Source organism: Haliaeetus albicilla, chromosome 4 (genome assembly GCF_947461875.1).
Source record: "Haliaeetus albicilla chromosome 4, bHalAlb1.1, whole genome shotgun sequence".
NCBI lineage: Eukaryota > Metazoa > Chordata > Aves > Accipitriformes > Accipitridae > Haliaeetus > Haliaeetus albicilla.
The window spans coordinates 8,845,273-8,871,104 of NC_091486.1; the positions used below are offsets into that span (position 1 = coordinate 8,845,273).

Consider the following 25,832-nt stretch of genomic DNA (forward strand, 5'->3'; position numbering starts at 1 on the left):
GTCACCTGCAGCCGTCAGAACTGGGGAAGGATTGTAGCGCTTCAGGTCCTTTCTGAATCCTGTCAAACACTATCAGCAAGTAAACAGTGTTTTTATCTCTACAGCTAATAGCATTTCAGCAGCAAAGTTAATAGGTGACTAGTTCTCAGTTGCTGTTGAAGGAGCAGCCCACATACTGTTCCTGAACTGGGGAAGATGTTTAATTTATTATGTGAATATGATTCTCTGAATCCCTCTGTTCAGTGCTAGCTTGCATAGGGGTAAATATCCCTAATGTGTATTCACTGAAAATTTGTGCGTGTGCGTTTTGATGTCAACTGGCTCTATCCAAGATTTATAGAAATGTGATAGAAAATATATTGTAAACACATAGATTTTAATACATAATTCATCTTACATTACTTACCACAGATTTCAGAAGCTATGTAGATTTAGGATTTAGACATTCATATGTCTCTAAGTGTATCCACAGCTACTTAACATAAAACAGGCATTTTGAAGAACAAATAGGAAGCTGTGTGCTTCAGAGCCGGAGCTACCTAGCTGATGGGAAGCCAGAGGAGACCATCTTGCACAGTTGTTCCTTAGTGGTCTGTTCTGGACATGCTGGAGCTGGTGCAGAGCTGCCCACCAAGATGAGCCTGGGACAGCAGATGGAGGGGGTGAGAGAGCTGGTTTGTTCAGGAGTATGAAGAGAAGGCTGAGGAGAGATGTCATTGTTGTCTACATCTACCTAAGGGAAGGGTAATGGGAAAGATGGAGCTAGTCTCTTCTTGGAGGTGCGCAGTGAAAGAATGAGCAATGGGCAGCAGGTGCTTGAAGGGAAGTTCTGGTTTGATACTAGGAGAAAATTTTTACCGTCAGGGTGATCAAACACTGAAACAGGTTGCCCAGAGAGGCTGTGGACTCTTGGAGACATTGGCTGGCTATGACCTACTTTAACATGATCTAACTTTGAAGTTGATCCTGCTTTGCATGGGGGGGTTCCACCAGATAACCCAGAGGTCCCTTTTAACCTAACTTAATCTATTCTTTTCCTAGGGCTCATATACCTTTGTCTGAAATAGCTGGGCCTAGCCATTATCAGAGACAAGACCAATGGAGTAGATGAACTGGGTTCAGTAAATCTCAGATATCCATTTTTATTAAGATATAGAGACAGCAAAAGTATCAGTATAATTATTTTCTGCGTAAACGGACAATAGACCTTTGTGGTCCATCCAACATGGTTAACATAAGACAGATGCTTTAAAAATGCCTATAGACAGTTCTCTATAAATATGATCACTACGTTTAGTGCTTCATATGAAAAAATGTCTTTCCAGCTTGCATTTGCATGCTTTGTTAGAAATGAGAATAGGTATAAAGGTATATTTTCTTCCAAAATACCACAGTTATATAGATGGTACCTCCTAAATGTGTTTGTAGATGATCCCTATTTTAAATATTAAGTAGCTGTTTAACTTATGTTAGGGAAAATAGATCTTCATGACTGTTATTATTATTGGCTGGGATCATACAGTAGTAAAAATTGAGAACACTTCTTTTATTACCTGAAATGATGCCCGATACTGAGGCAGCTGATCCTTTCCCTAGAAGTGATTCTAGATCCACCTCCCTAGATCCTAGGACAGTGATCGGTAGTGTTAGAAACTTCCTTTCATAATTAGTGTAAGTTTATTTTTTTCTTAAATTTAGTCATACTTGTGCTCTTTCTCTTTCAAGTATTTATATGCATTTTCTTCACTTCTGTGGGAAAAAAAAATTCTAAATAGCAACAGACTCATGGGAAACAAACTTGGCTTTTTAAAAGCTACTGTCTCTTAGCATGCACCTATACATCCTTTCATGTGTGTGTGTGTATATATATATATATATACATAAACACACATATTTTGTGAGTTTGGTTCTTTTATTGCTTTTGGCCAGCTGCAAATGTAAACATCCAGTTGCTTTATCTCCCATTTTGATTACAAGACTTTTTCTGTTTGATAACAGGAGATTGCAGAGAGAAATAGCATCTGACAGTGTGCAAATAAAATACCTGTCCCTTTGTCAGACAGGTTTACAGTCATATAAAAACACACAAAAGGAGTGAAAACAACTGCACAAATGCAGGGCAGACATAAATCTTGTTTGAGCAAAGCTGAAAAGTGGAATCTGACTCCTGGAGTAAGGGGGGAGAGGGAGAACTTCATGTTTTGAGGTGTCCTGTGCGGGAACTAAGATCACATCGTTCACTTTTACTTTCCATTGATGAGACACAGTTCTGGGAAAGGCACTCAGGTTTGGCATCTTTCCCTGGGCTTAACAGGCGCTGAAGGTCACATCCAGGGGGATCCCAGCTGGGGTTCCAAAGCGCCTAACCACTTACACTGGCACAGAGCAGGATGTCTCTGTTTTTAAGCTCTAAAGCTCTACACAAATAGGCCCAAGATTTAGCGAGGACACAATAATTGCTTTCCTTTCAACAGCAGGTGACACATTTCCCACTGAGAAAAATATAATCCTGCTGCTTTTAGTCATAACAGGAGCAACAGGAGAAAAATAGACAAGGAAGTGGGGAAATGTCGCCAGTCGTGTCCTGGAAAAGCCATTTGCAGGCATGAGCAAGCCTCTAAGTGCACAAAATTAAAGCATTAATTGACATGTCTAAGTTTATTGTCCATGAGCTGCAAGTCCCCAGATGATACTATTTAATAATTAACTGAAATTTTCCAAGTTCAGAGAATGGTGCGAACTCTTTATTGTTCCTTTTCCTTGCTGTTTTTGCCCTGGGTAGCACACTGCGACCGAGCAGGGAGAATGTGTGTGTCCCGGGCGGCATGAGTACAGACAGCAGCTCCACGGGCTGGTCCAGAGAGAGGATGAGCGTGGAAAGGGCTTTGACACCGCTCTGCACATTTAGCAATGCAGACACACGCTGTTCTGTCATTTGAATTGAGAGCAATAATATTTTACCTCTCTTACTGAATATCTGATATCGATATCTGACTGCATCCCTTTCTCTGTCATTGTTCATGTAGACCCCAAACCTGGAGCTCATTTCAAAACTCAGTCCTATCTGCAAACTCAGTCAAACTGAGGTTTTCCTCCAACCTTGGGATGGCCAAGGCAGGAAGGGTGCCTTCGTATAGCAGTATAGCTGGGCTCCACGTCTCACTGTCCCTCTGAGAGCTAGTACATGCTGATGAAAATAATAATGTAAATTGGTGGTAGACATGGTGAAATCTAGCCAAATATTGTACTCCTGTGTCACTGGAATTGCAGTGCTATCCACTGGAAAGCAGCCTGTTTTGCAGACTTTCCCAAAGCTTTGAGGGCATGCAAATAATCATTGTGGAACTAATTAGTGTTCCCATATAGATTATAAGTTAGTAAATACTTCTGGAGTTTGCAGTCATGTTCAATAATTTCCTCTTGGTGAATATTAGTATGTGTCTCATATCTTCGGTGTGCGTAACCATTTTCAGATAAAGCAGATATAGCATATCAGTGCTATAAATTAAAATTAGATGAGGAGGAAATCCTCAGATATCCCAGGAGAATAATACGTCTCCGCTTTACTCCAACTCCAAGCTACATTTATGATGTACTATATCTGTTAAGAGTTGAATGCTGCCTTTTTTAAAAGAAAGGTTTTCCCCATGTAGCACTAATTATAGCTAAATGAATAATTACTGATTTCTGGAAAGCAGAAAACTCTGCCTTGTTTATAATAACTTAGTATTAGATTTGAAAGAAGCAGCTCTAATCAGGAGCATTTTAGGAGACAAATAATCTAAAGTTCTTTTTCATCAAAATTTAAAAGATAAAACAATTCAGTATGGCTTGAGATCTATCAGCTGATACATATTAGCATAGGCAGTACAATCTGTCAAAGCAGCAAAAAATGACTTGTCCCTGAGACGTCACTAGAGCTGACTGCATAACTCTCTTTTGGAAAGGGCCTCTCCAGTTTTCAAGACCATAAGATTAAGTCACTGGATCCTAACTAAATACAGGCTTTTTGAATGAGCTTATTTTTTGTACGTGTGCATGTGAGTATGTATAATGCACATACATACTTGGCATGTTTCTGATGGCAGGTTAGGGAGATGTGTGTAATCAGACTAAAGGACTGGAAGGACTTAGGACATCTTACTTTCAGCCACAGTCTTGCCAGAATGACTCAGAGAATGGGACTTGTTCGGTGACTCAGTTTCCCCCAGCATGGAGATCAGTCCAATCATCTCTGCGACATTCTTTGCTCTTTTGGCATTGCAGGAGAGCCTGCAAAGTTTTGCAGTCTGAAATGGCAGACTCATTTGCCTTGTCCTAATCCTCCCCATGCACCATATTTACTTTGTGGCTAGACAGATACTTTCATATTCAGTAAGTCCTTCTGGCCCCAGGCATCTGATGCGTGAATGCAAAGTAATATAAGGGGGAATTCAGCTATCCACATAAATGATTGTGTCTTTCAAATATGTACAGAGGAAGGGTTTTTTTACCTTACACGGTATGAATGCAAGTATCAAAGGAAAGGAATTTATATGCTGGGCTTCCTTGCCCTCCCTCTCTCAGAAAGAGAAGAGCAAGGCAATTGGATACATAGGAAGGAACGGGGAGACAGTTTTGAAAATTTACCAAAAGTCTAGGGTAATTTCAGAAATCTCCAAGGGAGCAGAATGAGCACATTCTCATTAAAATCTCGTTAGGTGCCTGTCTGCATCTTTAGATGTTTAAATTCCCCATCTAACGCCGTGCTGTTTTGTTTCCTTTGCGATTTGTGCTTCTCCCTTCAACAACTGGAGTGACACAGGCAAGAGTGGCTGGGCTGATAGACCCAGGCCATACCAAGCTCTGAGGTATGCTTGTTTAAGTGAGCACTGCAGGGTTGGTCATAATCTGAAATCCTACCTTGAGCATCCTCATCAGGAGAGACTACAGCAGGAGAACTCGCTGGGATGCCACATCTAGGGCCTTTTCTGCAGGGGAGCTGTTTTAGCCACATCTCAGGTGCATGGAGGAGGCATTCTCTCTTAAAGCCCTATTCCTTCACTGCTACCACAAAAACTTCTGCTTGAACAATTTTGTTTTACAAGACTCAGAATTATAAAGGACACTTAGAAGAGAAGGGAGGTGAGACAAGAGAAATAGCTCTGCTCACCAGCAAAACTTTTGAGCGCTCCCCTACAAGTCTCCAACCATGAAGCGTTGAGGCATCCTCTTGCTAGGAGCGTTTGCCATGCTTTCATAGCGTCCACCGTCTCCACATCCAAAGAGTGAGTTTGTGACACTTGAGGTTGTGAAAAAATTTCCACTGAGTCCCATAAGACCAGAGGATAGTACTGTTGTGCGGTGAGGATGTTTGATATCCAAACAGAAACAGTTGGAAAGGAGAAGAGGAGGAAGGTTATTATTCAGCGTAAGGGCCTTTTCTTTGAGAGGGGGATTGCTGAAGTACACATGATATGCCTTTATATAGAAGTAGTTTGAAAGCTTTAAACTGACTTACTTGCTTTTGTTCTTAAAGCTTTTGTAGATGATTTATGAAAAGTGTTATTTCTATTACTCAGGCATATGAAAAGAAGCAAATTATCTTATTACATTATGTGGACAGTCAAAAGGAGAGTTAAATGGACCATACGACTTTCTCTTAAAACATTAATTTTCTTGTGTTGTCTTTAATTTCCTTGATAATGAAATGTTCACAATAGCCACTGGATATTACTGTATGCAGATAAATTAGATTGTTCCCGTTAGATGTAAATCCTCTCCTAGACTTGTCATCAGGATGTGATTACTGTAAATTTCTCTATACTTGTGAAATGCCAATTCCTGAAAACATTTCCTGTTGGAAAACAAGAGATTTTCAGAGTCTTTTCATTTAAATACTGTCAAGTTGATGGCTGTGGAAATGCTTTTTAAATGAATGATTAAGGACTGTATCTGAAGTTTGAAAATTGCTTTTCCTCCCCTGAATAAGTTTAATTCTGCAGTATCAATGAGACTTGCAGATGCTCAGCACTTTCCACAGCAAAGACAAGCAAGATTACATGAGGACGCCTGAGTGGGTACAATGCTTGAGTTTTATGGCTACCTTGATGTCTGTGACACCTTAAAACCATACTTAGGCAGTAGGCTTCTCTTTATGGGAGGAGTGAGATCTGAGAAGTTCCTACCATTCCCGCAACCTTCCCGTGGGAGCTGGACCCCTGCGAGACCTGCCCCACCGCCGCTGTACATCCCGCCTGCTCGGGGCTCTGCCACTGCCTAAGCCCTGGGACAGGGCAGAGCCTTCGAGACTAATCAACCTGTTCCCTAATAATACGTATGAAATGCATGTCAGTGTAGATGATCAAGATTTGGAAGGGAATACATACCTTATTCTTTAGCACTTTCTGGGCTGCAATCTCTCTTAACTTTTGAAGTTTCTTAAAGTTAGGGTTTTTTTTTTCCTGTGATTTAATGTAAGCTCAATATTTCCAATCTAGAGTATGCATGCAAACATTTTAAGGCTTATGGAAATTAGTCTAAATCATCAGCTCTTGCAAGGATCATACAATAAATTGTCTGTGATTCATGCATGAGCACCTACGCAGTTCAGAGGCAGTATTTCAATGCTTCTGTTGCATATGAATTATTGCCACTGGTTTTGAATGCTCAGAAACATGAGATGCTTGACAAATGCTAGATGACAGCAAGAGGTCAGTATGTATCAGAGTGTTTATGTAAAATAATTAGTATTCCCAAATGACACTTTTTTTAAACCAGCGTTTAAAAATCTTTTTGTCTAATTACTCTAACACCCACCCATTAACAGCAGAGAGGAAAAAACTTCTTAGTTTGTGTATCTCTCATCTGTCTTCATTTTAGACTGACATGCCCTCAGTTAATTCCATCAAGGTTGGCCTGATTCCAGCTGAAGCTGACCCATAACACCATTACACACAGGAAACGGGATGTCACCTTTGTGTGAAAAAAAAATGCTTTTAGATACACAATTGATAGGTATTTTGTTTTAATTCATCCTCTGTGTCTCAGACCAGTGAGAACCAAGGCTTCTGCAGGTAATTGTGTATATGTCTCTTTCCTAAGAGAGAGACGCAGTATCGAAACATCACAAAGTCAGCAGTAGAGCAGCAGGTACACTAACATGACTCATCACTTGTCACCATAGATTTTCTGGCTGATGATGATAAAGGTCTTTAAAATGTAATTCAGTTAAATATTGTAAAGAACTTTTCCAGTAAGCCGCAGTTAGTGACGAAAATTAGATTAGCAGAAATATAAAGGTTTATGCTTATGTTCTCACTGTTAATTCACATTAAGTTCCCTGTGGATTAAAAGATTCATGTTTAAGAGACATGGACAGCTAAGTATATCACTTGCTATTTCACACATAAAATTAAGGGCATTTTTAAAGTTACATTTTTGAATGCTAACTGGCAAGATAGTGTATAAAACAAAAAGCTATCATGTAATCTGAACTGTCACTACATATCCTGTGTAGCAGCCGCCAATGAATATTTATCTAAACAAGTATTTTCAAGGCTTTCATGCTACAGTTTGTGTTTGCTTCAGTCTTATTTGAATAAACAGAATGTTTTGCAATAACTCTAACTAATATCTCTAGGCACATAACATTTGAGATGGATCTGCAATTCAGTGCAGTAATATTCAACTGCAGAAAAATTATTAGTGTTAACCAGGAGCTAAATTACAGCTTTGATTTCACTGGTACCGCATTGTACCTGTGAATTCTAAAATGCTGAATGAAATTAAAGGTTCACTTTAATTTTTATGAAAAGGAAATAGATTCTCATTAAATTGAGTAGTGTCGTTATATTTGTTTAGCATCTACTGCACATGGCATGCTGAAGTTACAAGCGTTCAGTCAACAAAACATTAATAATGTGTTAGACCACTTATAAAAGCACAAGATAATAATGATTATTAATACAATTGTTATATGCAGGAGTTGAAGGACTTTTACTTTGTTTGGAACATAAGCGAGGAGGAAAACCTGCCAATTTCTACTTTATGAAAACCTTTATGTTAGGCTCAGTTACTCCTACACGTTAAACTCAACGATTTGCATCCATATTCACCCAAGCGCATCATCTCCCTGCTCCACTTCTGACTCCAGGTCAATAAAGGCTGTCCCCCGAGACCCTTCTCCATGCGGTAAAGCCGCTCTAGCTCTCGGCTTTCCATCAAAGCAACCTTTTACACTCGCCTTCCTCGGCTGGCGCGCAGCTCTCTCTGGCTTTCAGAAGGACACAGAGGCTGCTGCACGGCCACTTGCAGCACACCTGCCACTGAGGCCAGCTGAAGAGCTGGAGCACTGCGCTCATGTAAAAATCCATGTCTGCAGGGAACTGCAACCAAGCAGCACTCTGTTGTGTCATTTTGCATCCTATTTAGTCCAAGTACGTTCTAATCTTGCCAATGCAGCTCATGGCCGCTACCGTCCCAGACTGATACGTATGTCTGTAAGTGTTTATAGCATCGGCAGGGATGGCAGGGTTGGAGTTGCAGCCCAGCAAGAAATTGTGCCTTCAGTGCTTTTGTGCTTTCTGTTCCACCCAGAATCTACCAAGAATTAGTGGGTATAACTAAAGGCACTGCTTTGGCTTAAGTATTTAACAGGCCTACACAACATAAATGCATGCTTGTATGCTGTTTGCTGACACAAATGTTCCAGCTCTTATTCCCTTTCTGGGACTTTACTGAACTTTCTGCTTACAGCTTACCATTAAAGTGAAACATTTTCCTTCCGCTAAATCCACTTTCACTAAAACCCTGATATACTTAAAGTTTATCTCCAACCAGTCTCACATGATGCTGTCTAGCCTGTACACCACTTAGGAAATGCCAAACTTCTTACGATTAATCCCCCGACCCCAGAAAGTCAGCTTCCATGGTGCTCTTGCCTGTCCTGCTCTGGGACTGCGAGCTCGTAAGCGGCAACAGTCGGTGGCTGTCAGAGAGCTGCTGCAGTTGGGATCAGAGCTCCTTACGGGAGACCTGCTTTGCAGAACTGTCAGGGAAGGTTAGCTTCCTCACATGCATTGAACCGTTACCTACAAGAAAATACACTGAAAATTTTAGAGAATTTTTTTTTTTCATTTGCACAAATAACTACAAGCAGGGCTAATCCTGTTGCATTTATGAATGTTTTTATTTTCTTGAATATCTCATGGAAATTAGTGGGAATTTTGGTTGAAGAAAGAGTGTGATTTGGGCAACAGTTTACATCTGATTCATGCCTTAGACTCCATTGTGTCCTACAATCAATCAATAACCTAAGCTGAACCAGCTGCAAACCCTGGTAATGACAGCTGACAATAAATGTGCTTCAGGTAGAACATGAGCTGACAGCGCTCCCTGAGAGCACGGCTGCTGCTTTGCTTATAATAAAACTATAAAAACGCATAGGTATATTTGTGTGTTAGCGTCTGATTCATTTGGTTTTTTCTCTATACAAACGCAGAGTGAAAAAGCAAACCAATGAAGGGGGGATATTTAGGAGCACATTTATTTGCATGTTCCATCTTTTATCTGTGTGTATCACACAGATGAGATAGATGAATGCGAGTCAGAGTAGTTCCACTGAATTCAGCATACCAGGAAGAGGCAGTGTGCTGGAAGCAGCTTCTGAGATTTCCTGAGCATTGCTCCATTTTTAACGCCGAGATAAATTTTTCTTGAGTATAGATATGTGTGTGCGAGGCATTGCAAGCAGAGCCGTCGACACAGAGAGTAATTTTCAAAATGTGCTATAACAAGTTCCCTCCTCTGTTTGAAAAAGTCTGTGGCTAGAGCAGAGCATGGTGGCAGGCGGGCAAAAAAGGGATGGCAGGAGAAAGAGAGTGAGACCTGCCTGGAAAGGAGGTCTCAGCCTCTAGCGCTGTGCTTCGCCTTCTCTCTGCTCATCTCCAGTTTCTCTGTTTTCCATGCATACAAACCCTAAAGGGTCAATAATTTGGGTTTTGCTAAACCTTGGGTTACCCTTGTACTTAGAGCAGGGGATGGAAGCTGGAAATCCTCACAACTTTTTCTTGCCTTGTTTTGCCCACTGATGCTTGGATGCATTTCGGGATCATCAGATTGATACGCCTATAGCATTGTGTTGAATTTTTACCTTACATTTATATATTTTATATATATGTATATATATTATATTTTTACTATGGACTTTAAATAAGAGAATGATTAAACTAATGAGCATCTACTGCTTGTTTATTTAGTTTGTTTTTAAGTAGAAATAAAACGATATGAAGATACGCTTGATTTGTGTGTGTGTACCTTGTTCCTTGTCAGAACTTGCCAGCATAGTTGTGAGGACAAGTGATAATGAAGCAGTGAAAGAAAATGGTAGAAAACTTCAGGTCCTGAGGTATTTGTTGTTAGGATGGATGATAGCGGTTATTCCAAGTAAGTTAACAAGTCTGATAAATGCCGAGAATGAAGCATCTTTATTTGTGAATCCCAAACGTCTGTAATAACCTTAGAATTAGATTTCCCCAACTCTGCCATAGATCCCATGAATGTTTTTCTATCCTTGTGGTAACTCCTTGGCTTCTTTAGTCAGTGTGAGTCACATGCAAGTGCCATATGTCTAAATAAGTCAAATGCCTCCAACCAGCAGTTCTTCTGTGTGCTGTGGTTGATTTACATTCATAAAAAACATCCAAGAAATGAATCAGAAATTGTAATTACCTGGTAATGTCAGAAATTGATTAATTAAATGCTCCAGTGTTTACTCTGCATCTTTATGGCTGCTAACATTTATGGGCATTTTCTTACAGCATCAGTGTCTTTGCTGGGTGAAGTTTATTAATGTAAATTGGATTTGACATAAACAAGACTACAGCTAATTATTTCATGTAAACATACACACTGCGTAGCAGCAAACTCATACAATCTGCACATCTTCTTGCACTTTGTTTTGTTTTTTTTTTTACTTTCAATGTCTGCTTTAGCTATATAGCAAATTCCTATTGCTCTAAATAACACTGACACCTTTTCATTTGTGGAATTGCTGGGATATAAACATTTCTGTCCCTCTGACATCTCCTTAACTTACATACAGTCATCAATAATTTCAAACAACTGGGAACTGTCACATGGACCATTATGCTAAGCTTCACTTTTTATGTTTGTTTTGTATTTCACTATATAGGGAGGTTTTATACTGACTGAGGACAAGAACTTTCCATATGCTGTGGTAACTGGGAGAGCAGCCCCAAAGCTGCCCAGGAGATGGAGGCAGGGTGCTGTGGTGCAACCTGCTCGTCCATATCCGTTCCTCTTCCTAGCAAAAAGGCAGGGTTTCCCCATTTCCCACTGAAATCCTTGGCTGCTGCTATGGCCTTGTTGATTTTTTTGGTAGTTTAGAAGCTCAAAGAGTTATCGGTGCTCTTCCTTTCTCTGGGACTAGTGCAGGTGAGCGCAGCCCATAATCTGCACCATCATCTGCATCTGCTGCTGCTCCTGCTCCCTGCCTGCTGCTCAGGATCAGGCCCTAACCAGCCTGCTTGAACTTCATTGAGAGCGAGCTACACTCAGCATAGATGGGTATCCGTGGACACTCGGCCTTTATGCAGACCGATTACCAAAAGGATCTCCTGATTTGACCCCAAATAAAAATCAAGGGCATCCACCTGTTGATGCTGTAGGACACACTTGTGTATGATCTTGGTTTTTGTTCTTGCAGTAACAGGGTGTACCTCTGATGTATCATTCAATTAAGCTGTTAACTGGTGTGAAAAGCTCTATGACTTAGAGGATGTCTAATAAATTCAAACTTTTCTGGTATGATAGACTTTTCTATTTCAAGATAATTCTAGTAAATTCCATGTAATGCTTTGTATTTGCTGTTACTGATATATACTTCTTTCAGGGAAAGAAAATCAGCTAAAAATAGCATTTTGGACAAAATGTCCAGTTTCCTTTACTTATGCAGCCACAGAATAATTTGCTCAGTATTTAGTAGAAATGACAAAACTTCCATAGCCTGTTATTTGCATAGAGACTTTTAGGCCCAAGGAATGCTAAATTTTTGGAGTAAAAGGTATTTGTACAAAAAAAGTCTGTCAAGTTCTAGACATGTTCACTGTACTTATTCACTCCTGCTGTCCTTCTTTTTGGTTTCAGTTATCTCTTCCTCTTGTATTTCATCCATCATCTTGGTTTCTGACTGTACTCCCTACTATCTTACTTTATATCCTATCTTATTTTGAAAAATATTCCAGTCTGTCAAATAAGCACATATTTTTTAACATATCCAGCTTGAAATTGTCTGTCCAAGTGCTTATCTTCTGTAAAATATAATTTTCATCTATCTGTTTGATCTTAGGAATTTATCCTAACACTCACCTACTTTATCTTGGGCTGTTTCATTGCCCTGAGAAAGGACAGCCATCACACTGTTGTATAAATTGACATTTGTCCTTTAACCCAGCTGTTGCTTAAACCATTAACTGCTTTGAAAGTTAGGGGCTGGAGTATTAAACTGACATGAGATCCAGTACGGTGGTTTTACCACTGCCAGAGATTTTCTATGGCCATGGAAAACATGGGCATCTGCTGGAGCTTCTCCATTATTTTAACCTTGATCCTAATGGCTTGAGTTACAGACATGCAGCCTCTAAGTGACATTGCAAGGATTGCTGTGGCCTCTGCTCAGTCATCTGGTTTTGGTGAGGAATCAGGACACTGAGAAATCATGTACCTTTGAACTGAAACTGTGTGTTCTTGCTAGAGGACAGCAGGCATTCCTTACAAAGATCTTACAAGGGAGATACAATATTGTATTACTAGGAATTTTGCAGCGTCCTATGATATTACAGCACTCACTTCTATCAAAAATGGTGGCATTCAGCAGATTCAGTCCAGCTGAAAAGAGGTCTGCTATTTTTCTGCCTTAATCTGTCATCAGGCTTCCTTTTGGAAAGCTGAAACATATATTTTTGTCTTTTTAGTTTCACTGCTTAGCATCACGGGGTAGCAGCTGGGAAGCTCTGGGATTCTTTCCTTCATTCCCAGTACCAAGATACTTCATTGATTTACTGCAAATCTCCTTTAATGCCATTAACCTCAATTAAGTCAACTTTTGTGCTTTTCCTCTTCCAGAATTTAAGTCCAGCATCATTGCTATCCTCCTACCTGCTATGATTTAGTTATCACGTCAGGGCCCATGTAGGTTGTATAACTCACGTGTAAAACTACTGTAACCCTTAAAGGGTGAGCAACCGAAACCAGCCAAGCATCTGGAAATCTGAATGGCGGTGGTGGTTCTTGCCAAATCTGTTCTTCACCTTCCAGCTACGATCTACTAAGCTGGGGAAGAGCCCTCGCAGAATACTGGTGCATGCATCTCTCCTCCGCATGCCTGCCTGAGCCATGAGATTTGCTTGTAGAAAATGTCTTACTGGAAAACAGAAGGTTTTATAAGCTGGTGGAAGATAACGTAAAACTACAGCATTCTCCATGGCCCCGTGTGGGAAGAACACAAACATCAGGTGCCACTGAGTAGCACACTACCCACGTCATTATCCCAGAGCTTGTACTTCTTTGGGGACGAACTGGCAAAAATTCAAATGCAGCGGGGCTTTGTATGACAGCTGCGAATCTGGATAGCGTTCCTCTGCGAACTAGCTCTGCATCCCTGGATTCAGAGTGCACAGGGTGCAGAATCTGTCTGTTAGCTAATGAGCTTGTGCTATTTCAGGCTTTATTAAACTCTGCTGTCATCTGTGGATAGTGCCATTTAATAGGGTGCAAAGCGGAAGCCAAGCAGCAGCAGGAGGAAAACCCAGCTGATTTTTTACAAAAACAACTGGCTTCAGATGAGTCGGTAAATCAGTTTTAATCACTGCAGCTGAGATGTAATATGAACTGTTCACTGAGGCTTAAGTGATTTTGAACAATTAAGAAATTTGCTCAACATATTTATTAAAATAATCATTACTGTTTTTACCATAATGGTGTAATTCCACAGTATGTGCATGAGAGCTCTTGCCAGCCTTCTGCTCCATTGCAGAGGCTCTAAACGTGCACTTTGTTGTTAGTGCTAGTTGTTCATGCTAGTTGTTAATAAAACTGACAATTAAAATAACATGTTGAAATCAGGTAGGAAAACAATAAATCAGCAACAATGGCAGTTTTAAAAGATCATATTTTCTTAAGCCACATGGTTTAGCTTTTATTGCTATTTAGCACCTAAGGTGAGCAGTCTAGCCAGGTGTGGTATTGAAGGGAGTGACAAAAATATCTAATCCAGAGAGGTTTTATCTTTTTTTTATACCCGATTTATTTTTGGTGTGCAGCTGAGTAATGTATAACAGACAGCTCACTCAAATCCTCAATTATAATGCTTTCAGATATGCGAAAAACATAGTCCAGACAAGAATATATATATATATATATATATATATATATATGTATGTGTCCTCTTGGGCTGCTGGAAGAAAGCCTATTTTCTATCAAAGGTTTATGCAGCAGGATGATAACAAAAATAAATATTTTACAAAAGTTATAATATTCTCTGAAGGCACTCTCCCTAGATCTAAAGCTTTACCCCCGGGCACTCTTCCAAGATCCTTCAAAGATGACTTGTGTCTCTGCACTTCGTGTAACAGCTTAGATGTCCCCCTTGTTGCTTTGCTAACATTATTTCCTAATTGCAACAGTCTGCTGTTTGGCTGCAGACAGCTTTGTTGTTCTTTGATTTCTAATAACCTTTCCTTGTGAAAATATGACTTTCCACATGTAACAGATGATTGTGGGTTCTCTATGTAGTTCCCTGTCTCCAGGGCTGGACGGCTCCAGGTACTCATAGGAACTTGTCTGTGCATTTATCAGGTTGATCGTTCGGTGTTTTTCTCTACTCCCCAACGACAAACATCCTCCTCTGTGAAGCACAAGAGCCCGAATCCGTGCTGATGCTTTCTTGATGCTTTCCTGTCTGGTTTCAAATACAAATATTAGCGGAGTCAAGGGGTGGTGTTGCAGAGGACTGCATTAGTGTCCGTCCCAACGGGACCAGGAGCGGAGTTAGGTGTGCCGGGGGGCGAATGGGATGCTTTGGGCTCTGCAGGGCTGAATATGACTTTTACCTCCGAGCCCTGCTTCAAAGCCTGTCCGCAGGAAGACGCGTGCCGGCCTAGTCTCTCTCCCAATTTCCCTGTTTTCTGCGCAACTCGGGCGTCTCAGCTGTGCACCCAGGTCCTACGCTGGGAGCTTGGTCAGGACAGGGAAAGCAGCAGCAGGCAGGGCAGCTGCCGTCTCCCCGCGTGCCCGGTTGAGGCCTGTGGGTCTCGGAGAGCTGGGGCATCCCTGCTGCAGGATGGCCCAGTCCCACCACAACGCCGCCCACCTCCCAGTGCCCGCTGCCCAGTAAAAGCGCCGAAGCACATGCTTAACTTTTAGCACATGAGTAGCCCTATTGAATTAAGTACGTAATCAAGTGATTTGCTGGATCAACGACTGTATCCTTAATCCTTTTCACATATTGCTAAGCTCATTAAACTCTCTTTGATACCAAGCTGTGCAAGTTCCTTAAGAGAGGCAGAGACTACGTGCTATTTCTTTGGCTTAAATTTATCACCTCCAGCCTCCAGCGAGGGACTCCTGTGTTATAAGCCTAAGGTTGCCCTAAGGGTTGCTCTGTAACAATGGATGGGAAAATGTTCTGTGCGCTGTATAATTTTTGATACCCTGCCCAGCACAACAACATGGATATGCCAGAACAAATACCCACATAACCAACCAAAATACCGAGCAGTGGATCCTGGGCCTCCGTGGAGGCACTTCATTTCCTTTCTCTTCCCCTTTTTTTCCTGACAGCCATCCAGCTAACAAAGAAAAGAAAAAAAAAAACAAATAGCAAAACAGTTAAGCATTGCAAAGCTAGATATTTAGTTCTGTCAAAAAACATACTTACGTATATTTGTAGTCTTGTGCTTCGGCTCAAAACAGTGACAATTTTGGTAAAGCAATTCTCTAATGCTCTCTAAATTAGATGAGCTGGTATGTGACATTTGCATACCAACTCCTCCGGGATGCCAGAATCTACACAGCTGTTAGAAAGATTTTCTACTGCATTTAAACATATTACAGAAGGTTTTTTCCTTAAAACAGTGCAGTTATATGCCATCACAGGAGGATAGATGGAGGAGTGAAATCCTCCTGGCTGGAAGTTAACTAATTGAGAAGAAAGGGGACAGGTTTCACCCATTATTCTGAAAAGGATTAAAAGAATCTTTTTTTGTTTTTTTAATCATGGACTCCTCAGTAATCCTGCAAGTTGGGAGGAATTGCTGGAGGTTGGAGTAGTGCTTGAAGCAGAGCCAGCGCAGCTCAGGCTGCCGTGGTCTAGTCCAATTGTGAATAACAGCATGGATGGCAATTCCACAACTGGCACAAGCGCTATATAGTATCACCAGATTTATAAAAATACACTAATTCGGAGCCTCCAACTTCAGATTAAAAATGCTGCATAATTTCGGAAATATTGACTTGGCCTTACACCGCCTTACCCCCTCCTGCTTTGCAGGTGCTCAGTGTTTAGCCTTCTAGTGGGAAGAGGCAGAATTATAAGCCATTTTTGAAACCCTGGGGGTACTGTGCTTTCCCAGCCTTTCTCTCCTATTTGATTGATCTGTCTTATTAGTATCTAGTGTAAGTACCAGTCGTGTCTACCTAAAAGATTATTATCCTTACTCAGTTACTAGATCTTGTCTCTGTTTTCATAAGGAAAAGGTATTTTTCTTATGGATGTGTGGGTCATTTGGATCCTCCTTCCAATAATGCAAGCCCCTGAAGTCATATGCTCGCATCAGAAAATGACACTCGTGTGTAATTTTTCAGACTCGACAGTTAGCCGTTCTACTCAAAGCCCACATGGTGCAAGTATTCGTATGACAGAGCTCCAAGGAAGCTACAAAATTATTTGTATTACTCCTCTCGATGTGATCTATTAGGTACTGAGAAATGTCAGTACTTTACTGAATTGTATATATAGTCTTTGTGAACATAAAATCATTGAGTCATTTAGGTAGGAAAAGACCTTTAAGATCATCGAGTCCAACTGTAAACAAGTGTGATTACTATGCGGTTTTTCTCACATTTTATGCTTTCACTGAATGTGCCACATTATTCTAAATCACAAAGTTGCTCTAAATCTCAAATGACTGTTTGCTATTTGCTTCATGTTGACAACATGATAATACTGGGTTCAGATCCAGGGTTTGCAGAATTTGGCTTACTGGGATAGCTGATAACAGAAAAGAGCAGAAACCTGGGCTTGGGAACAGAGACCTTGTCTGAAGCAGATGGCTTGCTTTGGACACGGCTGGCACATGAATGTGCGATAGCAGCATAGAAGAACGGAGGTACTTCTAATCACAATGTTTCTATCAAATCATGGTTTATTTTTTTACATCACTCTTGCACATTGACAGATTACATACTCCTGAGTTGCAGGTCTTCAAAGAGAAATAGAATAATATTTCTGATTTGCCACAGGAAAAACTTAACATTAAGGCAGCAGCCATACAGGATAAACACACTGCTTTCTTTTTCCCCATTGTCTTTATTTCTAGACAATATTTTTGAGAAAATTGCTTCAGAATGAGTTTTTTATATTATCATGGTAGAATTATGCAGAATAAAACTGCTGATCCTATCCTTGCCTGTAGGGCAAAGTGCACTGATGAATAAATCAGGAATATTGTTTAATATTACATTAAAAAGATGTAAAGGTATTAATACTAATTTATACCAGGTTCATTGTAGTAAAAACTATTAAGTAAAAAAAGGCAGCTTGTTTTAAAGAACTTGGTACTGCAACTAATCATCAGTATACACTTGTACAGCATATTTTTTCTGAACTGTAATATATGTGTATTACAGAATGACTTTACTTGTACTGGCTTAGAAGAAGCTTGCTGCTTAATTGACACGGTGTACTCCAAGTAAAATTCAACTCAGTCGAGTAACTGGGAGGGTAAGAGCCGATGCTGATGCCAGTGTCTAATCTAAAGAGAACTGGTATAAAAGCTATATTAATGCCACTGAAGTTCATGGCGTTTCTCAGGATTTACACTTAATGTTTTCTGAAAGTAACATCTACAAGATACATCTATCTACAGCAGTTAGATTAAAATTTAAGCTTGGGGCAACCACAGAGTTTAATGGGAAGTTTCACAATACCCAAAGGTTTTCAAGCAATGCCGTTTGAACAGGATACAGCTGAGATGCATTTGCCCAGGCTCCTCGGGAGCAGCATCTTATTCTTCCTTCCCGTCTGTGCCAGGGACCATTTCTTTGTGTCACAGTAGCCTTTGAGGAACCTCCCTCTCTCTCTTAATCAGAACAAGAAAATAACTGCTGTGGGCAGAAACACAGAATCACTTAGAACAACTCCAGTCCTGAAAAATAACAATGTACATTTATATATAAATTATGATCATTAAAATCAGCTAACATTTATCTTCACCTTGAGAAGACATGATGACGTACTGTCCTTGTGGTATCTATCTCATATTCCTGGTCATGAAGATAAATAGCTGAGAAGAACCAACTACTTTGCAACAAAAATCCATATTTGTATACAAAATAAATAATAATAGTAGAGAAACAACCCCTAATACAAAGAAGAACCCTGTGAAGTGGTTTTGTGAGGAGTCCAAAGCTAAAAAATTGGAGCTATAAAAGCAGAGCTTTTGTCTCCAGAAAGTGAAGATGGATTCTTTTCTGTATAGTACTCCAATACTTGCTATTTCCTGACGTGTGAGCTTTGAAACATATTTTTGCTTTGGTGAGATATTTCAAGAGTGTTATATTATTACTGATAGGTTTTCAGAATAATAGTAATGTGGCTGTGTTGGTACCGCTGTCATACGAATATATCATATTATATCACATGTTATTCTATGGCTTCATTCTGAACTATTTTATATAAATAACACTGAAGTTGCCTTCCTCCTGGAAATGAAGTGGTATATTTCTATTACTGATGTATTTCTCTGCTGAGAATAAACATCATCTCTTTGCATGGAATTTAAAAAATAGGCTTCAATAAGAAAAAAATCCGAATTGTTCATCTGATCATGATTATTTATCAGAAATCCCGTCTAGGCACAAATACAGTAGCTTTCATATAGCTGATATTGCAAGTTACAGCATCTGAAAAACTTGAACTGGAAAATTATATAGGAGCTGAGTTATAGTTTCATTTTCAAATAGGGTACATGCTATAATATTTTTCATACTATCCATGAAATAAATATTTGAGTCAAATATTCAGTTCACTTTGATTTATACCTAAAGTAAACAAAATGTGCACCAAAACAGTGACTGCACTGTTGAGAAGTTATTTTTCAGTCTGCAGCCAGGGAAGATAATTCTGGGCTTACAATATGGATATGTATTTATATGTACTCTAATTTATTTGTGCTGCTTGCATATCTGCACTGCCTTTTGTCTTCCCCTCAAATAATCTCTGAAAATTGTATTGGGCTACTGCCCTGTTCACTTGCTATGAATCCAAATTTGGCTTTAATCTAGATTTTTACATCATTGTGATCTCTGTGTACATGGGGTAACCTTGGGTGCAAAATGAAAGTGGACTTCGCAAACTGACTCTGATTGTCTTTCACTCAAAATTTTACAAATGCTTTGAATATTGAAAAACTAACCTTTTAATAATTTTTCATTTAGGAATATATGGACTCAAACAAATACATAGAGCATTTAGTGACTCAGCTGGAAGAACAACGCTGGAATTTATGGAGGCAAGTACTATGCACACACCTATTTATTTATGTTGCTATTTTGGAAAAAATACTGCACTCCACAGTTTTCATTCTTGATTTCAAATAAATGACTGAGTATTCAGTTTCTCCACCTTTTAATTCTTTGTAGACTAGCAAATCCTACCTAAGTGAAATAAGTAGGGCATCACACACAAGTTGAATCTTGCCTTTGCTAATCAGGGCTGTTACACACATGCACAGATTTCCTCATGATTAATTTTCTAAGCAGTGGATGCTAACTCTACTTCAGATTCTTTTAATTGGACTGAATTTAAGAAATGGTCTTATATTCTTGAATATAAGTGTTTTCACTGAATGGCACACAAACTATAGCCAAAAAAACCCAGCATAGCAGCGTTAGAAATTGAGTTTTGAATCCAAGATAAACACGGTTTTAAAATTTTGCAGTAATCTTGATAGTCCAGATTTTCTATTTCTTCTCTGTTCACGTTGCTCAATGCAGGCTGCTGAGACTTAACTCTGGTTTAAGCAAAGCAGTGATTTCCACATGCTGGTGTGCAGCTAGTGGGTGTTTCTACTCTGCCCTACAGCAAATGTAATAACTGCACGAGCACTTCTGAAGATCTCCTCAAACTCTGCGTCCCTCTGGTACGATGGCTATAGGACCTTGCAAACCTCCGTGCATTCGTCTGGTCTAGTAAATGTCATCTACTCGCAGGGGGAGGCCGTCTGCTCTTGCAAGAAGGTGCTCACCTCATTCCAGACATAGTTTCCTCTTTACAACAGCAATTTTATTACATATTGTACTTCTGTGGTTTTGCTGCTTCTGTGGTGTTACTGTTGATGCCTTCATTAGGTAGGAGGAGAAGTTGTGCATTGTTTGCATCTTTCCAAAATTTATCAAGCATCATTCGTAATTGTGACATGATGGCAAAATGTTACAGATTCTTTATTGTATTTCAGCAGTACTGCTCTCTAGCTGTTGTTTCAGGGCTGTTCTGATATGAAATGGTAAAGATAGCCAAGAAATTATCTAATCTTCAGAAGCCTGAGAAGTCTCACACCCTTAATGAGTTAATTATCTCTTGATCATTTTTAAATTAATTCTTCCAGACTTTTCATTTGTATAGAATTGTTATTATCACAGCTGGTCTGCATGACAGCACTTTGCAGCATTTGCTTGTACTTCGTATTTTCGAAGTATTCAGTATCTAGTTATTAACTACTCACTATCTCATATTTTTAGTTACCAGCTAAATTCCTATCTGAGATAACATTTAATACCGAGGAAATGGAGTAATACCAGTGATGAGATTCATTCAACATTCACAGCCATATATTTTTTTTAAATGCAATATTTAACTTCTTTTTCTGAAGGCGAATTTTTTTTTTATGAGTGGTGACAGTCTTTATTAATACATAGTCAAATATAAAGTAATCTTCAGGGAATAGTTTAATCTTCATAGATTGAAACCTATTTCACCTTAGTTCTGATCAAGGAAGAAATAACGATCTGTCTGATTTTTCAGTTGAATGCCTCTCCTGTAGAAAAAAAGAAAAGTAGCTTTGCACATGACAGTACTAGTTGGTATGCATCTCACAAACTTCTCAACCTATAGGATATAAAGTAGTATTACAGCATTTACCGCATACAGCATTTATGATGTGGACTCAGTCTTATAGGCAAAACTCAGAAAGTTTGTGTTTAATTCCTGCTTTCTTTTAAAAGTAGTCAAAATAATTGGCAAAAAAAAATGAAGTTTACATTTCAGATTACAGAATTCAGGAGATTATTTTTGTAAGAATGAAGGTGGTGGTAACAGTATATGTGGATGACACTACCGTGGTTAAATATAAATGAATAATAAAAAATTAAAAGATGAAAAAGACTTTGAAAAGTAGCAGGGGTAGTGACTTTATTTTATTATGAACAGACATTCAGATGTGTTCTGAAAATTCAGTGGGTTTGGAAAACTGAAGACAGTAATTTATTTTTAATATTAATTTATTTTTAATATTATTTTTATGGGGTATTGGCATAAAAAGTTAAGACTTAGAATGAGCACTACAAGATACCCTTCTGGTTTTGCCGTTCGTCTTTGAACACTTTATTTCTCTCTTCTGAATCTCTAAGATGTTTCATGGTGAGGATTATGCTAATAGCTTGCACTACGCAGGGGCAGTACTAGGCTGTCTATAGCCAGACAGATGTCCTAATAAATCAGCATAGCCCTCTTCTCAGACTTCATTATGCTCTTGATTTGTGACTACCACGATTTTAACCCAGTGGGTCACTGGGCGCTGAACCTGACATTGACCGATAACCCCTACTTTACTCTAGGCGAGCTAATAAAAAAGACAGACACAAATTTTGACCATTTAGCTCCTTCAGCATTACTTACAGCCAGGACAGATTTATAGCGTCCCGGCTAAGACAGAGGAGACTAAAGCCGATGTCATGGTGCGCATATCAATTTTACATTTCCTTTACATTTCCACACGTACAATGGGACCCTAAAAGACATGTGGGGGCAAAAATTTCTTTTCATTTTAGAGGACGACTGTTTATACACGGCATTAGCATCTGCTGTGGAACATTTATTGCTGTAATTGCCGTCCCAGGAGAACGAACTATGGTTAGGTCACGTTTTATAGCTCTCTACTAAAATAGACCTCTAGTCCAGCTTCAGATGTTTTGTTCTTTAAAAACTTTACAGCGATGAGTGAAGGCACCTCACTAGTATGTGGAGATGCAGACTTTTTTAACATAGCTTTTCTTACACTGAACATTTTACAATAATTATTTGCACATGAAGAATGATGAAAATGATAGCATATGTGGCTTGTCAGTGGTTCCCCCATTTCTCAAGTTTGAACAAAACAAATTTATCCAATGTGAGACAAATTTGACCTCTGCCGATGTAAATCAGCAACATTTATCACTGCAGATGATGCACAATAGTGATTGTGCATCTCAGTGTATCAGCTTGAACCAGAACACTGGATTATTTTAGATTTCCCTGCCCTATCCTGCCTGGAAATAACTTTAAATAGAACAGAATTGGGTCAGGGGTGGCGGATCCCCCTGCAGTATTGTTTCTCACATAGTCATTTAATGCTCTAATTCAGCTAAAGTGTATTACTATGCATAATTTTTATGGCAGAATCACATGGACAATCAACATGAGAAGCAGAAATTTGCTCCTGCAGTCTTTGCTAATTGACCTTGACAGTAGATCATAATTTTTAAGTCTTGACACATAGATCAGTGACACCAATTACTAGTTCCCTTAACAGAAGAAAGAATTTGTATTTCAGCATAGGATGCTTGCCTAAAAATATGCAAGGGTCAGACCCTGTTCTTTAGACCTTTCAAGGGAATTTTATTATTAGTGCTACTGGAACCAGGACCAAACCTTTCATTTGTCTGGGTGAGAGCATGAGGATATGCTGCATTTCAGAGATGACTATCATATAATAAATGAATGAAGGATCAACAGCACCGTATTAACTTATTACAGTAATGAAAACACAGAGGGGGAGGACCACAAATATGCATGAGGACCGCATGGCATTTCTCCAACACTGTATTTTAAAAACAGAGTTTGTTAAATAGATTTGCTATACTTTCATCACCAGCATTAGCATGCTTCTATGCTCCTGGGTTTAATGCTCGTATACTAAAGAGGTGCCAAGTATTAAACAGGTTGCTTTTGCTGTAATCATAAACTTCCATTGGGAGACCATAATTGCTAACAAGCAAAACAGCTCTGCAAGAATTCTTAATGGTGAGCACAGATTAAAATAACAACTGTGATTAGCTTTAAACTGCTTGACTAGAAAAGGACTAATCTTAGGGGAATAAGTTGCATGGCAAACAAATGAAAAACCCTATGTATGATATTACAGTAATGAAGGCTGTGAAAAGACCCAAATGCTACCCTAGCTAAATAAGGTCATGCTCTGCTCAAGTATCTTTTTCTTGTCAGGGGCTTAGTACCTTGGCCCAAGGGGAATTAAGGTCAAAGCAGCCAGGTCTTGGGGCTGAAACTCCATTTTAACCCTTTCTGGAAGTTTCTGACGATAACAAAGTTGCCTCTGGTCTATGATGCTGATGTGAGTTATAGACTGTATTTGGAATGAATTATCTTCCAAAATTGTTGTTGTAGCCCATGATCAGCAGGCAGAGATTGGTGTGGTGTGGTGTGGTGTGGTGTGGTGTGGTGTGGTGTGGTGTGGTTTGGTTTGTAAGAGCATGAGGCTTCCCTCTTTGCTTCTTGATCCATCTGTCTTGTCACACCATCTTGGCAATGGATAAAGCCAGGAAAAAGGTGTTTTGTGCTATTAGCCACTAACATCTGCCTCTCACCTCTCAGTGTTTTGTTTTGCTGGGGGTTTTTTGGGGGGTGGCAGTGGTGGTGGTTTGGGGTTTTTTTTGCTAAAATCTCTACAACACTGCTGGATATAGAAGTGGATATATATGATACATTTGTAAAATCCATGAAAACACTGATGTGTTCCTTTCAGTTTCCTTAGTGTTTGGAGGTGAGGCTGGCCAAGGCAGAGCAGAACTGAGTTTGGCAATTAGGAATCATTCAGCCACCACAGGTACTCGGACGTTTCCAACTAACATTATAACGTCATATATATCTGTCTAAAGCTGAGGCTTCTGATTTGTGACTTTATGTGTGAAAAAATTCACACAAAAATGTAGATAAAAAACATATAAGGCTACCAAGTTGTGTGACAAGAGTTCACAATACTGCTTCAGATACGCATTTCTACCAAGGATTAGTATTTGAATATACGCATTAGGATACCAATTAAAAATGTATCTGATTTTTGGCCAAATGTGCTTTTCTTTAGCTGACTGTAGATTTGGATGGTTCAGTGAGCAGTGCAGATGTAGTTACAGGCCACAAAAAGCACTGCTATTGTATTATCTGTGAATGAAAACCGCTCGCTTCCTTTGACTTCCCGGTACAATGTCTATCTCACACCACAGTTGTTAAAGATACTTTTTCATGACTGAACTGGGTGAGAGTAATGTGAATAACGAGTACATAGAAAAGCAAGTGTTATACTGTTTGCCTTATAAATCATATTCTTAATAGGATCACAGAAAAGTAAGAGAGAATAGGTTAAAGATTACGAATGAACTTTATGGACTACATAAGTTCACTACAAATACTAAACTTGTAACCAAGGGAAAAGACTGGATAGCCACTAGAACACTTGTTGCAGTTGCAGTAGAAGTAGTATTTCAGTATTGCGTATTTCAGTGAGTATAATTTATCTCAATGTTCAAATCAAGACTGATCAGTGTCTTTTAAACAAATAGATGCCTTACAGAAGTTTACACCTGTTCAAATCTTTTTGCAGTTCCACTAATTAGTCATATAAAATAATCTTCCTCAACTGATTAAAGTACATGATAGTCATTTTATGTGCAACTCTACCTGATCAATAAGTAAAACTCCTTCAGCAGTGAATTATTTTAACTCTGGTAGAGCATATATTTGTGGAGTATTTACTAAGCTGACTTAAAATTAAGCTCAACTTAATGTGCTGTGGTATATGAGAAATATGACCTGGGATGATTTTGGCATTATACATTCATAACAAGTATTAAAGAATATGACTCTCAGCCTGTTCCCTTTAACTGGAGAAAACTCTCATTAACACTGCCCATTAGTGCTGCACGAGTCAGGAGCGAAGTGTCAAGCCTCAGTTATTGAAGTCATTACATAAAGGATTTGGAACTATCTATCTGAATAGAAAATAATTTTGATACAAGCAAATATCTCCGTATCTATGCTAAACTACCCAGATTTTAAAACTGCAAGCAAAAGATAGAAAAGTGGTCCTTAAAAAGTAACTTCATATGGTCATGTTTATAAAATTAAATAAATGAACCAATGTTAAATTTTAAAAAGTTAATAACATTCTGTACTTAATTAGGGATTGGAGTATTTTTGCACAGATGTATGCTTGTCATAATAGCGAGACTGCCAGAGCCATGGATTTGTTTCTCTTAAACTAAAAAATAGAAGGCCTTGA

The 25,832-nt window shown here is 39.2% G+C and overlaps 1 protein-coding gene across 4 annotated transcripts in view; it reads left to right on the plus strand.

Annotated features, from left to right (window-relative positions):
- NCKAP5 (NCK associated protein 5) overlaps positions 1–25,832 on the plus strand; it is a 392,323-nt gene that overhangs the window by 107,564 nt on the left and 258,927 nt on the right. For all 4 annotated transcript variants that reach the window (XM_069780847.1, XM_069780846.1, XM_069780848.1 and 1 more), the window contains one exon: positions 19,717–19,794. In XM_069780847.1, coding sequence (XP_069636948.1) covers positions 19,717–19,794 — 78 coding nt within the window. The remainder of the gene's footprint in view (positions 1–19,716; positions 19,795–25,832) is intronic.